At 29.5% G+C, this 18,749-nt stretch overlaps 1 protein-coding gene across 4 annotated transcripts in view; it reads right to left on the reverse strand.

The window, feature by feature from the left end:
* LOC148238252 (adhesion molecule nephrin-like) overlaps nt 1-18,749 on the reverse strand; it is a 137,591-nt gene that overhangs the window by 9,928 nt on the left and 108,914 nt on the right. For all 4 annotated transcript variants that reach the window (XR_015812525.1, XM_088204985.1, XM_088204984.1 and 1 more), the window contains 4 exons: nt 8,136-8,292; nt 906-1,123; nt 285-395; nt 26-211 (listed from right to left, as the gene is read on the reverse strand). Coding sequence is in view for 3 of the 4 variants with exons in the window: in XM_088204985.1 (XP_088061111.1) it covers nt 26-211; nt 285-395; nt 906-1,123; nt 8,136-8,292 (672 nt within the window). In the remaining variant the exon portion in view is untranslated. The remainder of the gene's footprint in view (nt 1-25; nt 212-284; nt 396-905; nt 1,124-8,135; nt 8,293-18,749) is intronic.

Consider the following 18,749-nt stretch of genomic DNA (forward strand, 5'->3'; position numbering starts at 1 on the left):
GTGGTTAATTAATGGAATCACTCACGTTCCATGTCGATTTGGAGTGTTGCCGTCGTGGGTGCTAGCAGTGGGGAGTTGGACGCTTGGCAAGAGAGCTCCGCCAGGAGGTCGGACCTCCTCAGAGGTGGCAGCCGAAGGAGGCCAGTCATGGAGCCTTGCCCTTCCACGGCCCTTCCGCCTCGATACCACCGAACCGTGGCGGGAGGGAACCCTGATGAAACATGCAAAGACTTGAATAAAACATCCATAGAGGGTCGAAACAAAGAGGTCGGATGGTAACTTACCGCCGGTCACATTACAGGTCAGCTGGGGTGCATCTCCTTCGCGATAGGGTCCGGCTTTGCTCCGGATCTCGACACCTCTCTCGTTGAAAACCCTAGGGATATTGGCAGCCTCTGTAACACGTTTTGAATAATTAACGGCGCATGGGTAAGATGTGATGGAATGTTTGAGGAAATCGAAATTTTGCTTCCTAACCCTTGTACGCTTTATACCAAATACGTTCTACCTGCTTTAAATTAATCGTTAAACATAGTCATAAAATATTTAAAAACCTTTTAGAATCACTAATATTGTAGCTATTTGTATAATTACTTGCAGTATCATATTAAGATTAATAACCACAAATTTATTTCACACACTAAAATGATCTACAATAATAAAAATATAATATTAATGCAATTATTTCTTAAGCTTGCTAAAAATATAAACTATAGTGTCATACAATTTTTTTTTTATAAATTAATAAAAATATTTATTCATAGCAGCACCCTTTAACCATCCCTCATTTACAGTTTTTTTTTGTAATTTAATTTATCAAAACACGTTTTCAATTATTCAATAAGATATGATAGAAATGTTATATGCAATTTTATATTAGATCAAAAGGCGTGTGTTATTCTTACCTATGATTTGTAAATGAACCCTGGTGTTCCTTGTGGGCGATGCTCTAAAATCGGCTCTGCATCTATAGTCTCCCCTGTCCTTGGGCTGGGCAGGCTGGAGGGTGAGTCTGGCATTTTTAGGGTCCCAAGCAGCCCTTCCGCCACCCTCGACCCCTGACCAATGTGCCCCGTTCTGTGAGTCGTCACCGCTAGCAGATACACCAGTCCTGGCATCCCAGCTGTCGACAAAATAATTAACCGTTGAGAGAGGAACGCACGATGTCATGCCACCTGATGAAGGTCAGAATGATGTACTTATGGCAAACGTCTATGTTACGATTGGGAATGTTTTGATGAACACGTTGGAGCAGAATGACGGGGGTATTGATTAAATAAAGAAACATTAATCTGTGTTAAGCTTTCATTGGATTAATTAAAATAAGTTTTTAATAATAAGATAAATTTAATACAATTTTTTGGATGTCTGATCTGACAAATATTCATTTTAACATAAAAAATATTTTATTAATTATTACAAAAATATATAATGAATATTAATAAAGATAAAAAAGTTATAAAAGTCATAGGATCAGTAAAATAAAATTACCAGATGTAGAAAATATCTAAGGACATTACAAAAAGGTTCGTTCCGGAAATTTTTTATTCAGGGATCCTGCGAGAGCTACAAAAAAGGTCATTATGGATTTTTTGTAGCTCTACAATTCCTACCAGAAAGAGTGACTCCATCTTCATTAGAGTTGGAAGACTCCAGGAAGGAAGTTGAAAGAAAAATATGAATGTAACCATGGAATGTTCGGTTTATATGAATTTAAAAAATGAGATAGCGAATCTAACCTAACCGGTGAACGGTTGACAATGCTCGATTTATATAAAGTTGAAAAATATGGAACAGTGTACATAAAGGCAATCAATGACCGGCTTTTATAGCTTTACAGTGTATCGCTTAGGTCAGCGTATCAACGTGGCAAATAATATCAGATTAAATTACTTCACAATATTGTTTGATAATTTTTAGTTAAAATTGTACCTTATATGGTATCACGGCGCCCCTCAAGATCTAGCGCCCAAGGCGATCGCCTGTACTGCCTACCCCTGCTCCAAGTTCGTGTGATTTAACACCTTTGAATTATATTCTGTGGTGATATGTAAAGTCGCAAGTTTACGCCAATAAATGATGGACGACATGGAAGCCAACATTCGTCGCGTTATTGCCGATATACGGCCACAGTGCTCCAAAATGTGATCGAAAATTAGACTTCCAGATTCCGCTTTATTCAAGCTAGTCTCGGCGCCAATATTCGCAAAATCATATTTAAACATTATTGATATAAAACTATCTTTCGGATAAAGCTAATACCATGGCCATTACAACGATTTTTATGTTTTATTTCATTTTGAATTTCTATATATCTAAAAAATACTTTATATTAACCGCTTATTTATTGACTTTTATTGCTAACTTTTTTTAAAATTTCTATTAAATGGAAAATAGGACTGAAAATATATACTTTATACATATATAGCTACCAGGCAAAAAAAGTTAGCGTGCGGAACGCACGTAACGCACGTCCTTATCTCTCACTCACTCTTGTCACTTAGCACGCGAGCGAGCGAAAGAGAATGTATCTCACCGTACGCGCCTGATAATTACTATTGTCTATTCTCACAAAGAATATTTTCCGAATTATAATAGCTATAGGAAGTGAAAACTCATTACTAATATATATATATATATATATATATATATATATATATATATATATATATATATATATATATATATATATATAATATATATATATATATATATATATATATATATATATAAATATATATATATATATATATATATATATATATATATATATATATATATATATATATATATATTTATATAAATAAAATATATACAAATATTTTTTTTATTAATAGATGGTTATGCGCTTGCAAAGACTTCAGCAGCCAGCTTTGAAAACGTTCTACGACAATTTTATAGGTACCCACGAATCAAGATTCGATCTTCTTGGGTACTTGTTTTTCATTTTCTTCAAATTGTTGGTTTTGATTTGTAATAACCACATTCGTTAAACTTTTTCAAAGCATTTTGAATAGCGTGTCGTGAACAATAAATGTATTTTCTAATTTCCGATATAATAAGTTAATAATATACAATATGCGAATGCAATAAAATTAATTTTGCCGTTTTTTAGCTTTACTTAAATCGTGTTTTACAGATTTCTTAAATGCTTATTAAATATTCAAAATAAATTATTAAATAAAAAAAATTATAACTAAACTACCTGCAACCTGCTAAAATATTTCGGTCAGACTAACAACATGTAAAAAGTTACACACCATTTTAAGGGATGCCCCATTATTAAAGTAAGGCACCCAGGCTCTACACTGTAAGATGGGTCGCAATTTTCATTTAAAAAATAAAGAAAATTAACAAAACACACTGAGCACAAATTATTATTGAATTTATTTAAAAAAAAAAAATTAAAATAGTAAAAACTGCAGCAGCGGTCGTGTCTTAAAAACAAATAATTGACAAAAATGTGAAAAATAGACTTTTTTAAATTTTTATTTTGTTTTTATTTTAATTTAAAATATTTTTACTTTCTTTACTTTTTTCTCTACAACGATTTTTACCAAAGATACGATATTTTTTATTTTTTGAAAAGCCACCATTTTGAAATGAAATAGTGGATATAGCTAGTTAACTCATATATTTGAGATGATGACAAGTTATATTTTTTGCCAAAAAAATTATGCATATATATTCAAAGCAGCAGAAGTTATCGTGTCTTTAATTTTAAGTAAATTCCATATATAAACCAATTATTTTTAGGCAAAATGTGTTTTTATAAGGAATCGAGTAAGGCTGAGTTGGGTTATGCTACGATTTATCGTAGCATAACCTCACTATTGTAGCATAACCTAACATAGCCTAACTCAAAAGCTTTTGCTAGAGGAAAAATAAAAATGTATGTAAGCGTGTTCTCAATTTTTTCATTTAGGTTCACATGGAGACGGTCACCAGGGCGGTGCAACGGGTGCAAGGTACACAGGCTGCATATTATATGGGGTTCCAATTTTTATTTCAAAAAATTTTTTTTTAACCTTTTATAAAAATTATTTTTTAGATTTTTTTTTAATTGCAACTTCTTTCTATGAATTTATCTACATATTGGGGCATTTTACAAGTGCAGTGCAACAAGGTGCAAAGTACTAAGGTTTCACAGTATAAGAAGTTGCAATTAAAAAAACAATTGAAATTATTTAATTTTAAAAAAGGTTGAAAATTTTTTTGTTTTTTTTTAAAAATTAAATTTTTTTTTTAAATTAAAAAAAAGAATAATTAAGATTATTGATTTTTATAAAAAGTGCAAAAAATTTTTTTAACTTTTTTTTAAATTATTTTTTTTTTTATTAAAATTATTAATTTAGGTTTTTTTTTAAAATTGCAACTTATTATACTGTAAAACCTTAGTACTTTTTACTTTGTTGCACCGCCCTTGGAATTGCCTTAATATGTAGTTAAATTCATTACATAGTTGCAATTTAAAAAAAAAATTAATTAATTATTTTTATAAAAAAAAAATTGGTACCCCTTATAATATGCAGCCTGGGTACCTTGCACCCGTTGAACCGCCCTGGTGACCGTCTCTATGTGAACCTGAAGGGATAAAATTGAGAACACGTTTACATACATTTTTATTTTTCCTCTAGCAAAAGCTTTTGAGTTAGGCTATGTTAGGTTATGCTACAATAGTGAGGTTATGCTACGATAAATCGTAGCATAACCCAACTCAGCCTAACTAGATTCCTTATAAAATCACATTTTGCCTAAAAATAATAAGTTTATAAATGGAAATTTACTCAAAATTAAGGACACGATAACTTCCGCTGCTTTTAATGTATCACCATACATTTTTTGCCAAAAAATAGAACTTGTCAACATCTCAGATATATTTGTTAGCGAATTATATTTACTTACAAGTTTCAAAATGGTGGCTTTTTAAAAAATAAAAAAATCATATTTTTGGTAAAAAACATTTGAGAAAAAAAAGTATAGACAGTAAAAATATTTCATATTAAAAATAAAAGCAAAATAAAAATGAAATTTTTTTTTTTTACATTTTACCAATTTACATTAAACAGGTCAATGTGTGATTGAAAGACTTTAGAAGGAAAGTTTGAAGAAAAATATGATTGTTATCAAGGGATGTTAGGTTTAATTAAACTATCATGAATTGCATTTATCCTTACAAATATTTTGAATTTTATTTGAAAAAAATGGCAATATTAAGTGATTATTAAAAATATAAGCTGCATTGAAAAATGGATAATATATTTTTATTATTTTAATTATAACTACTAAAACCTAATTATATTTACAGTTATATACATATGCACCACATTGTATATCTTTTTCAAATTAATATTATTTACATAAAAAACTAAATATTAAAAGTAGAGAGAATAAAGTCATTAAGCAAAAACGGTAATAGGGGGAGGGAGGTTGACTTATTTGTACATTGGATAACATAATATCGATTTATATTCTTATAATGACTATTGATAAAAAAAAATTGTGCACATCACTAAAGTTTGCGATGCTCAGCTTCGTTATGTGGAGCGTGTGTCACAATTTTTAAAATATGGCGCAATATTATGAAATTCCAAAGAAATGAAGAACTCCTTGTTAGAAATAAAATGAAAAATTTAATATATATATACAAGTAGGAGTACGGGTCGTATCCGTATTTATATCTTAGTGCATTTTTGCTAGGAGTGTTGGGATATAATTCATTTCATTATCAGAGTAGCATCTACGCAATAAAAAACTTTCTAAAGTTGCTAAGGGGCGGTATCGACAATCCGTCGATGCTTAGGGATTTTATTTGTGAGCCTTAGAATGCCCTAGAAAAGTAGTTTTCAAAGTGGAGAACGATTACTTCAGGCGGTACCCGAGTCTACTTGTAAGGGTATATAGTATGTATAAATAGTTTTTAAACTAAAATTGATAGCTGCAATGCATTTGGGTATTTATAGAAGGGTTGTTCGCAAATCTTTCAGATATTTTTTTTAACGAAAGTATGAAACACATTCAGGAGTACGCTATTCTCTATTTATTGTCTAAACGGTAAGCAGTCAAAATAGTTTAGAGACCACTACCCTAGAAAGTCGTGATCGTGTCCCTTATTCTTACAAAACAGCGATAGCACCAAGGAGCAAGGAAAAATATGTATGTACATATCTATTCACATACTTACAGACGTATACCACTAGATATTTTGACTGAGGCGCGGAGAGGACTCCCATATCCTCAAAGGTATATTAGATAGAGATATTGATATTGCGTTTTTGAATTGGTGTTCATTAAACGGTACCCAGTTACTGTTATAAAGCATAAAAACCGTAGAATACTCATATATCTGTACTAAATAAATACACTAACAGGTCGATGGCAAATGAAGAGAAATGCGTTGGCAAACAGGTACATAAACACAGCGTTCTCGGATTACGCATTCCGTGAAATAACGAAGTTGCCAATTTTACAATATATAATCTAATATATAACTCTAAAGCATACAAAGTCATGGAAGGGAACATGTATAGTGATGGGATTTGTATTATTGAGTGGATGAGATTAAATAAACTAATAATTAACTAAAATTTAAAATGATATTTAATAATAATTTTTCTATCGTAATCAATGTAAATAACTCTAAAATTACAAAAAATGATAATATAAAATACTTTGTTCTACTTTAATATAAAAATAATATTTTTTATAACTATATTGAATATATAATATTTTTTTTTAACAATGTCAAAATTTTTGTTTGACAGGATTATTGCGCAAATTAAAATTGCACCCTCGAAAATTCCACTCTAGCTAAACAGAATTTGTTTTTATGTGGTCACACCCAAATCAACTGGAAACAAAGTTTTTGTTAAATTTATTCCATTTGTTGAAAAAATACGATCCATTGTTATGAGAATTGGTTCTGAAAATCAATCAGGTAATAAATTTTGCAAAATCATATATGAGGAGTAATTAGTACAAACTAGCGATTATATTGATAAGAATACAACTCGTTAGCTAAAGGGATTATCGGGTTCATCAACCGAACCACTCATCTATCTATAATTGAATGAAAGGATTAATGCATAACATCATAAAAAGGGCCAGTTTTTAGCGTTGAAGAAAAAATGGGGTTCTACGTTTAAAAAATATTTTATTATATGAAGTTAAATATCATAAGTTTTAAGAACTAATAATTTAGTTAATTGTGTAGAAAATGCGTTATAATAATTCACATTTTAATTGATATGTATATTTAAATACATCATAATTATACATTTTTAATTCTTCATGTAACTTATTATTAAATTTATGCTAATTTACTTAAAATAAAAAAGTAACGAATTTCATAAAAGTAACGTAAAACTATGTAATAGGCCATTTAAGAAAGACAACAACAAAAAAGTTGTTTAGTAAGAAATTACGTGAGGGATTAATTTTATTACATATCACTACTATTATAAGCTTGTTTTCAAGGGATTTGGACAAAAAATACGTTTTTAATAATGGAAAAAGTAATTAAAACAAGCTCGCAATTTTCGTTTTTGAATATTTTCACGTAGTATAAATATTGTTACATTGGATTTAATTTAAGTTGATTGCTACATTTAACTCGGTAGTTAAAAATTTAACAATAGAAATGTTTACCTTAATTTTTTATTAAAATATTAATTATATTTTGTTGTCCGGAATATACTGCGAAATAGTGTCTGAAATATACGTGCGAAGATGATAGTTCGCGTCTTCGTTCTAGCAACAAGCTGCGAGTTGTTTAAGGAGCCTGACGCCACCAAGTGTTTTAAAATACAACGTCCCAAGTGGCCGGACACATGTCCCGAATAAACGTATTTACAACATTAAATGAACGTGAGTGTAAGAGTCTTTTGACAAAAAATGGTTTTTAATCATCCTCCATACTCCATGAAAAAATTATATTAACGTCGCAAAATCGCGATTCACTTGCATGCAAATATGTTGACGCCATTAAACGAACTTACAGGTCCAATAATGAATTCGTGCAGCAATAATGCGCCACAAATTTGCATAATACACGCTCCCGGTTCTGTTACGACAGATTCAAGATAAGGGCGTCGACAGGCAAGGCCTTCGCCAAATTAACATATTTGCTACCCTACCTGTAAATTGGCGTATCGTCTCGGTACCACACGACGAGCAGCACCGAGTCGTTGAGGTGGCGTGGGCTGACGTCGCAGGGTAGATCTGCTGACGTGCTGGCCACCGCTGACACTTGAATGGGCTCGGGGCCTGCGGTGACTACCATTGGATTGGGACCTGAAATTCAGAAAACGTGGTTATCGATCATGTCGGTGGTTTAAGGTTTCATTGATCATCTATAATGTAATATAATACAATCATATCGCAATGAAAGACAATTTGTTTTCTCGGTGAAAAGCATCATCAAATCAATTTCTCGATTGGTATATCAATTGTGGTGTCCGATAAACCACGATAAAAATAATTTAAAGTCAATATAGATAAAAAAATTATTTTCGGTTTCGGAGCCCGAAACAAATTTGCAAAACTCGATGGTGTCATTCAATTTTAATTGTAAGAGTAACTTTCAGATTAAATACAGACAGCTATATAAGCGTAGTTAAGCGTCCGGCGCTATTTTAAGTTGAGAGTACTACGTCCCATTTGGGAACATACAAACTCTGATGGAGTTTCTAATTCGTACTGATTTTCACGTGTAATATTCATTTAGAGCAAGATTCGCGGCGCTCATGGACGGTAATTTTGAATATTGCATCTCTCTGGGGACGCTGGCTGCAGAATACGGCCCTGGCGTGAATATTCCGGTAGCGTGGCCGCAAATGGGCGTTTGGACAGAATGGATTTTCATCATTCAGTGGTGCGCGCCACAGTGGGGTAAAACGACTTAAATTGTGCAAGGGATTATAATAAGTAACATTCTACATATTTAAATAAGATAATTACAGTTACTAAAACCTAATGATATTATTTATTATAATTTAAATTATTATTTTATAAAGAGATTTTTTAGTAACTAATTTCTTAATAAAAAAAGATGAATATTTAGTAGGTAAATAAATACTAGCAGAGCTTAGATTTCTTTACAATAATTATTTTGTATAACTATCTATGACTATTGTGACGCATTGGGGTAGCCTATTAGGTCACGATAGTCTTTAATTTAAATTAATAAATTAGAACCAGAAAATTATATTGGCAGCTACAGAATCTATTTTGTTAAAACAATAATTTATTTAGTTATATGTTTATATTATTTAATGCTTCATATTTTTTTAGTTGCCTAAGATCAATAAATATACGTTTAACTGTAAAGTTAAATAATCTGCATTCTATAATAAATCGAACATGGCACTTATTTAAATGGAACAATATTTATTATTTTTATGTGAGCAAACATTTCATTATTTTATTTTACGTATTTTTTTATTTAAATAAGGAGCCACCCATAATAGTTGCATCATAATTAGTTAAACAGACTTAGAGGGTTATAAAACTAATTTTTTCGTGTCTCTGGGTTTTCTAATAAATAAAGGTTTTTTCGTCAGCGTAAACAAACATATTGCGTATCAGAGTAGACGTCCACTAACAGGTAATATAGTTACAAAGCAAATACTAGCGCCAGTGCATAAATATATTTGTCGAAAAGGCACCGAAACCCAATATTACATATTTGTATGATATGTATTTTGTTTTATTATTATTATATAAATAAGCAGCCACATATAATAGTTGCGTATTTTAAGGGTTTTAAAATAAATTATTTTGTGTCTCTGGGTTTTTTAAGACTTTTTTTGGCGTAAGCAAATATATTCTTTAATAACATTTGCAAAGCACTAATTTAAACAAAGACTAGCGCCGGTGCCTAAATATTTAAGGTGCCATGTCTCGGTTTACATATTTCATAAAATGACGACGTTACCAATTATATCGATTTTCAATCTACCGTTAGACAGTTACATACACGTGAAAGAGTTAATATATGTATCATATTATTACTCATTGATTTTTTAATGGGTACAATATCTTTACATTACTTAAAATAATCGTTTATTTTAGGATTATTTATTTATTTACTTATACAATTACTAGTCGTTAAAAAAAATGACGATTAGCAATCGATTATATACGTACATTTACTTTGAGCAAGTGACACTAAACTTTTTTTGGAAACGCTAAAGTATTGATATATCTTTATATATATATATATATATATATATATATATATATATATATATATATATATATATATATATATATATATATATATATATATATATATATATATATATATATATATATATATATATATATATATATATATATATATATATATATATATATATATATATATATATATATATATATATATATATATATATATATATATATATATATATATATATATATATATATATATATATATATATATATATATATATATATATATATATATATATATATATATATATATATATATATATATATATATATATATATATATATATATATATATATATATATATATATATATATATATATATATATATATATATATAAATATATATATATAATGGATAAGCTATTTATTGTAAATTGCAATTTTTACATATCAAAATTGTCTCTAAGCAAACATTTAATAAAATATTCTTCGGACAACGCTCCTGGAAGTTAAGTGTTCTCGGGGAGAGCGCAAAAAAAATCGCTAGGGCTCTAAAGCACTTCCTCCCGTTTCGCTCACCTCACGATCCGTCCCTTAGGATCTCGGTCTGACCCTACGAAAAGATGTTATTCGGTCACGTGGACATTTTATTGAATTTCCTTTCCGGGTCCTATTGCAGCACCACAGTCATTAGCTGTTACTCGACCTTTTTCTACCCTTTTCCACTTTATCGCCGAGACATAATCTCGCCCGTTGCGGCAAACGGCGATTCCATTTCGCCAAACTGAATCCCGACTTTTAAAAAAACGCACACACCTTAAAAAAAAGAGCATAAAAAAGTGTCTAACGCCTTGGCGAAGACAGGTGCTGCCGTATCAGAAATTACTTATTCATGGTGCAATTCTCGATTTTCAACACTACGAAAATCCGTTGTCGCAAAATGACAATTATGTGGTAAAATAAAAATCAGACGTTAAAAATATTGTACTTGTGAATTATCATACTGTGTTTTAACGACATGGTAGATTAGTAAACAAATTTGAATATTGTCCTATTAGTTCAAAAATATGATGCAGTGCAAAAATATTTTAAACATAATTACTTGAATCAGTCGGGTGTGAATTCAAAGGCAAACGAACGTTCCTTGTATTGAAAAAATATTTATTCTTCAAAAATAGGGCTGCCAAACAAATATAATCTTTTTTAATCGTATTTTTTATGAGAATTCGATTTTTTTGAGGTACAACAAAAATATGACATGGTGACAAAATGGGTCATCCAAAAACTAAAATTAACTTTAGTAGAATTATTTATAAATAACTATCGAACTGTAACATTTTTGTCATATACATAAGATTTACCCATAACCGTCACGTTGAAATTAACTTGAACAAAATTATGATTTTGTCCTTCACACCCACAAAAAAACAGCGTTTTAGTGGCCTAGTTGAAAGGAATATAAAATGCAATAAACTGGTTTTATATTTTTTTGCAAATGTGCTACTTTAAAAGTAATTTTACGAATTCTATTGTTGCCGTACTTATGCAACCCAGGACGCATGCACCTGATAAAGAGCTAAAATATTTTTACTGATTGAAATTACACTAGAATATGACCAAATTCAACTATGATTTATTGTATATGTTAAAATTATAACTAGTAAAATAACTATTCAAAAATAAAAAAAAAATCGTATTTAAATTAATTAATATTACAAAAAAATATTTTTAAATAAGTTAGTTGTACACAAAAATACAAAACATCCTTATGGTTTTCATGTTATAGTCTATTTTTTCACAGCACTATTTTGCTTAGACCACATCACATATATATATTTAGTTAAAACATTGCTTTATTCGTTTCATATAATATTGAATCAAATAAATTATGATTTTTTTATGTTCTCAAAATTAAAAAAAAATATATGGATATTTTTGATATATATAATATAAGCATATGCATATTTATGATATTTAAATGGGAAAAAATGTTTAAATCGATAACAAATTGAAGCAAATAACTATTTTGATAATTTTTCAAGTAAAGAGTCATAAAATCTTGAGTATAGTTAATTGTTTTAAAAGTATATAGACACTCGATACTTTAAGGTTTGAGAACCCTAGAAAGTGCTGATATCGTAGCTAGTGAGAAGAGTGGAATTTTATATTTACTATTGTTCAAATATTATATTTAAAATTGTTGTGACAAATGATAAATGGCAAGATGTTTTCTCCGAGCGATGGTGGAGAAGCTAGCGCAGGGAAGATGTCTGTGAGAGGTTTTCAGAGGTCTAGTATGTGGCGTTTCAGCGAGTGTACAGCGGAAGTTAATCCCTTTCTGCTACGATGGTGCTTGGTGTAGAGAAGTTCCTCTCGGGATGTGAGCGCTCATGACAGTATGATGTTCGTGGGTGGCGGGCGTCTGCTGGTCTCTTCGAGTAGCTGCTGGTGAGTCCAGGCTTAAGTATCCAAGGCAGTTATGCAGCGATCATCCAGCCAATCTCTGCATTCGCTTCTTAGAACGGCGAAATAGATATACGCCTTTAGAAAGCGACGTTCACTTGATAGGCAGTGTCCAAGGAAGTATTGCATCTTGTGAATCCAGTGATTTATTATATCCGTGACCGTTTCGCAAAAAAGGAATATTTTCTCAATGACGGAGAATATTTATTGTAAAAACAAAACTTATGTGTGTGGTCTATTTTATACGTTATTGTCTTGTTTTCTACACACAGTAAATTAACACGAGTTTTGAAAATAAGTCCATTTTAATAGTAGTATCTGTGTTGTCGCTACGATACCTTACTTAAAACACTTCGATCCCGACTTGGAACAAGCAAGAGTTAAGGCAAACTTGCACCAAGGTGAGCAACGACGAGTAAGCCAGAGAAAACATCCGCTTATACTTAGTCTAGCTCAACAGTAAGCAAATTTCCAAGAGAGCAACCACACCTTCAAGACAACTTGGAGACTTCGTAGCACAGTTCTACAGCGAGAAAACTAACCTTTTGGTGGTAAAAATGTTGTTTGACAATGTATTTTATATTTAATAAAATGGTAGTTATTTTAACTATAATTATTCTTACGACACAAAGGCTTGTTAAAAATTTAACATGTAGTCAAAAAATAAACTTAATTACATTATGTTAGTCCGCGAGTGTTTTGACCCATTGTACTTTGTTAAAAAAGCTAAATATAAATCGCAAATTCATTAAGAGGTCAAAAGACCTTAGTTTTGGCATACCAATTGTACACAAAGAAAGTCAAAATCATTCTATATATCTCTCAATAATTTGAGTCAAATATATATTATTTTGTTCTTTATTAAACTCTATTTTACTAAAGCAAATAAACTTGAGAGGTTATTATTTTATATTAAATCCAAAACGGCAAAAATATAAAAAGAAAGTAAGTTGAATTATTTTTATGTTCCTAACATGAAAGCATCTACATTTTGCCAAAATCTCAACGTAGATATTAAATTATGTGGGAAACAATACCGACGTTTTACAACCACTGAACAAGAAAAAAGTACTCTGGAACGACAAATAATTTTGATAATTATATACCGATGAATAAATAAACAAAATACTTAGAAACAAAGAGGACCCTATGTAAATAAATAAGGTGTAGTTATGGCGTCATAAGTATTATTTTAAAATTCTTTACCGATCATATCGCAAAAAAACTTCCTTAAAAATGATGTATACTATGTTTATTTTATATTTAAATCCTAAAATAAATGGGTTCTCAAATAGCGTCCTTCGGTACAACCAGACATTTCTCTCAAGTCGAGCGAAACGGGAAGAAATACTCTAGAACCCTTCACCCTGCGAATTTTTCTTGTTCCAAGAACCCTTAACTTCCTTCAGCTACGTTGTTTGGAGAATATTTTATTAAATGTTTGCGCAGGGGAACGTCGTCGCGAGAGTATTAAAAAGCGGGGTATTAAAAGAAACGTCGATGGCATCGTAAACAACGCGAACGGCACAAAGGACACCAATTACTAAATTTGTATAATGTCTTCCATTGAAGAGTTTCGATTCATTGTCGATGTAGCCTTAGAAATATTGTGGTTTAATTAAAAATAATCGATTGAGGAAAAACCTGTTGACGAAAGGTTACACAAGCGAGGCTAATCATAGAAATTCTTGAGGTTTTATTAACAATAAATAATAAAATAAATTAAAATTACTTTCAATGCTAACTTTAGATGAAAGGCGAAATTTCGAATGCTTCAGATTATAAATAAATAATATTGCAATTAAAATTATTGTTCTTAAAATATATGGAATTCAATAAAAGTGAAAAATGCTAATTGAAATTGTTTCTTAGAAAAGTATTACAATTTAATACACTAAATGTTTTAAAAAGCAATTACTAAATGCTTATTTTATGTATTAAATTCAACATTGCGTTTAACTTAGCAATTAAAGCATTTACAAATAGCTCTATTAATTATTTCGACAAAGTACGAAGTATCGACATTTTTCATTTCATTTTTGTAAAATGCTTTTTCATAACGAAAATTGGCTCAATATGTAATACATAAATGAAAAGGTTATCGATTTTAATTTTGTTATTAGGAACAATAGTTACGACTTTTCTACTAGGGTTATCTCTATTTATATTTAACTAGCAAGTTACCGGACCCTCAACTTTTGGGTTTTAAATATTTTTTTTGCTTCGCTCTGATTTTTTAAAATATATTTTTAAATTGAATGGTTTAAATTAGACATTATTATTTAGGATTTTCAATGATAGTCGAAATGGTTCAATCTATAAAATACTACTTAACATTTTCAATTCATTTGAAAACAGGTTTACAACTTGACTAAATATCTTCAGAAGAAAACATTTTATATTATTTAACGTTAGAATTAAAATTTAGATATTTAATGATAAATCTAAATATTGTATATCATTTATGAATAGGTTTAAAACTTCGCTAGATAATAATAAATTATGCATTGTAGAGAGAAATGTCAATATAAGAAAGAAAAATATTTCAGTATACTGAAAATACGTTATATTGAATGTAAGAAAAATAAAATATTTTATTTTATTTTCAATTACCATATTACAACAGCATCAAAATAACCTCTAATAAAGTTGACATATCGTTTTTTTGTCCATTTTTAAGAATACTGTGTGAAACACAATAAAATTTGTGAATATAATGTTTTATAAAAAAAGTTTGAGAGCCAGCGAAATACCTGTAATGTCGCTTTTAAACACATCTGGCACACGCCAAGTCAAGGACGAACTGAATTCGGAGAAATATTGTCCCAAGTTGTAACGTCATTCTTAAATTCGTATCAAACTATTTCGTTATACTGAGATCAGTCTTCGTTACACTTGGAATTATAGACAATATAATCAAAACTATAAATTATGAGTGTGCTTGGTTATATGAATTATATATCACGGTTATTCTAACCAAATTATTATTGACTTTCCAGGATCTAATATTAAAAGACAAATAGTGGTGATTGTGCAATTAAAGGTATACATACCAAAGTTAATTAAACATTTTACAATGCTAGAAATAATGAAAAATCTCGTTTTAGTGTAAACAAAAAGTTACATTTTACTTACTATATATAATAGTATCGTTTACAGTTCATTTTCATAAGCAATGATAGATCTAATAACATTTACGTGTGGCAAAAAATTATTATAGGAAATATTGAGACAATTTTGAATAAAATGCAGAGATGCCAATCTACGTGTTAAATCCTCTACAGTAACTTCCGTCAATTTTGTTCTTCGGTTGTCGTTTAAATTTAATTTATGGATTTTATTAGAACTAAGAATGTGTTCGATGTTTACTATTGATAAGGTCTTATTGTTTTTAATTATTTTTCAGAAGCATTGAAGGAACAATTTCATGACCCATATGGCTACAACGTAGAATTGTTATATATATAAACAAAAAGTGAATCTTCTCATGTTGAAGTCACTGTCAGCAAGTATTATCTTTTTATAAAGAACATACTATATATGTTTGATGTAACTTAATATCTTGAATTTGGTTATTCCGAAAGAGGAATGGTGGCACAGAACAAAAATTTAATAAAAACCATGACGTATACATATATTGCCACATCGGAAATAAAAAGAACCCACTTCTAGATATTTTGGCTATCGATTATTCCAGGTATGCAATCACATATTTATAATCATTATAAAATGTCGTTAATTAGATAACATCCAAGAAACTACACATTTATTAACTGTCAATTGGCTGATATATATAGCGTTCCCACTGCGACAGCGCCGATTTGATCGACATTAACTTTTAATCCTCATACATACTAAGGATATACTACACGTTCGCGTTTAAAACATACCTGGTTTGATTGCAATTCTTAAAATCTAACGTATATGTGCATTATATCAGAAGCAATGATAATGTTTATGTAATATAAAAGGAAAAACTCACTTTTCGGCCTCGGAGCCCGGCGACGGGAATGCAAAATTTGAAGATTTCATTACGTAGATTGTTTATCTAATTTAATCAATGTATTCTTCTTATCCTAAATACATTATGTATATATTTAATTTTCATAGTTATAGCATACCTAGTTAATTTGCAATCCGATTATTTATGAAAGGAAAAACTCACTGTTTGGCCTCGCAGCCCGTCGCCGAGAATTCAAAATTTGAAGATTTCATTACGAAGATTGTTTTATGATTGTTTATCTAGTTTAATTAATGTATTCTTCTAATCCTCAACCCATTATGTATATATTTAATTTTAATGGTTATAACACACCTAGTTAATTTGCAATCCGATTATTTATATTCAGTCAAATGACGAATAAATGAAAATTATTGTCGCGTAGCAAAATTTTGTTATTAAATAATAATTATTTAAAACTGTTGTCACGGTACTGCCGGCCATTTTGTTTTATATTTGAATGCCTTTTTTTCATTGGTCGAAACAACAGAACGCATTACCGGTTCCTCGGAAAGCAATGAAGCAAATTCAAATTCAAATTCAAATTTTATTTTTAATAATATTTATTAATTTAATTAAATATATTTCCTTTGTTTACGTGTATTATTATTATACACCGTTCATACAAATCGATACGATTTACAAAGTAGAGAATTGAACAGAGATTGTTTTATTTCAAGTTATGCTTAGAACAATTATATATAAGATCATTTTTATGGAAAATATTACCAATAAATTAAAGAGAGTGAAAAAAAATTTTTGAGCATTTTTATGATGATATGCGTTAATTATTTCGTGTTTAATTTGAAACCAAAACATAATAATTAACCACTAAAATTGTAACCCATTCAAGTAAAAATATTTCGCTTTAAAAATAGTGTGTACAAGTTAATCGTCTGAAATGTGAGTTATGCTCTTCAGAGTTTTTATTTTCTTGGGGGATGGTTTCTGATATAAAATAATTTTTTAATGTCTGTCCTATATTATTTTCATAGGAACAATAGTTTTGATCTTAAAAAAATTGATGAAGCATGTTAAAATAATGTTTGATTAGTAAAAATGCAAAGAAATTTAGATCTTAATATTAAGACTGATAAAAAATAACAAACGTTAACTGTTAAAAATTGGAGATATACATTTAAATACCATTTTTTTCAAGTTAAGTAATTCTTTAAATTAAATTAATTTATTTAAGGTAATGAAACACGTTTAAAAACACGTTATTTAATATTAAGATCTATTATATTACCTTATGTTAATATAATAAAACATATATCAATATAAAATTTACTGTTTTATGACCTTTATTTTTAGAGAAAAGTTTAGTAAAAAACACCACTTATCTCATATTTATCTACGTTTAGCTATGGAGTATTCTATTACTGTTGAAAGGGTGTTCTAAATCATTTACAAAATTAATAAATAAAGTTATTTATGTTTTCCAATATCTATTTGAAGGCTACTATTCTAGTATATTGTTTGATTTTTACAAATATAAAGTTAAAATTTTTTACATATAAAGTGCGTAAGTGTAATCGAAAATTAAGTTTATTATAAACATTATTATAAGGTCACAAAAGGTCACAAACATCAAAATATTTACCATCATATTAATAGCGGTATTAAATATAAATTATTGAGTAAATCTTATATTGAATCTCGACATAGGTTTTCGGATTACGGGTAAAAGCATCTCAAATCAAACGTCAAACATGAAAATCGATATCATGTATTAAAATTTCATATTGCAAAGCTTTCCTCGCATGTAAGCCTTATCAAAAAGACTGTTGCGCAACGTCGGCTTTGTAACTTGTCTTGGATTTTATTTCGCTGCTAACATCCAATCGGGATTTCAACTTATTTATGTATTATTATTAATCCTTGAATTAAGTCGGAAAGCTTTGCTACTACTAAATAGATAATTGCGTAGATTCCTGTTTGCTTAGAGATTCGTTGCATAGACACATCATCGCTTTGTACCAGCCATCCCTTCAAAGGCACGTGTGCTTAATCGCATTAAGTTTGAAATGTTGGAATCGTATGATTAATCTGAAACACAGGTACGTAATCTGCATATGCATGTTAATGTACCTTTAGTATTGTAACTTTACT

This window comes from Plectrocnemia conspersa, unplaced genomic scaffold (assembly GCF_051122295.1).
Source record: "Plectrocnemia conspersa isolate PC_06_02 unplaced genomic scaffold, ASM5112229v1 ptg000002l, whole genome shotgun sequence".
NCBI lineage: Eukaryota > Metazoa > Arthropoda > Insecta > Trichoptera > Polycentropodidae > Plectrocnemia > Plectrocnemia conspersa.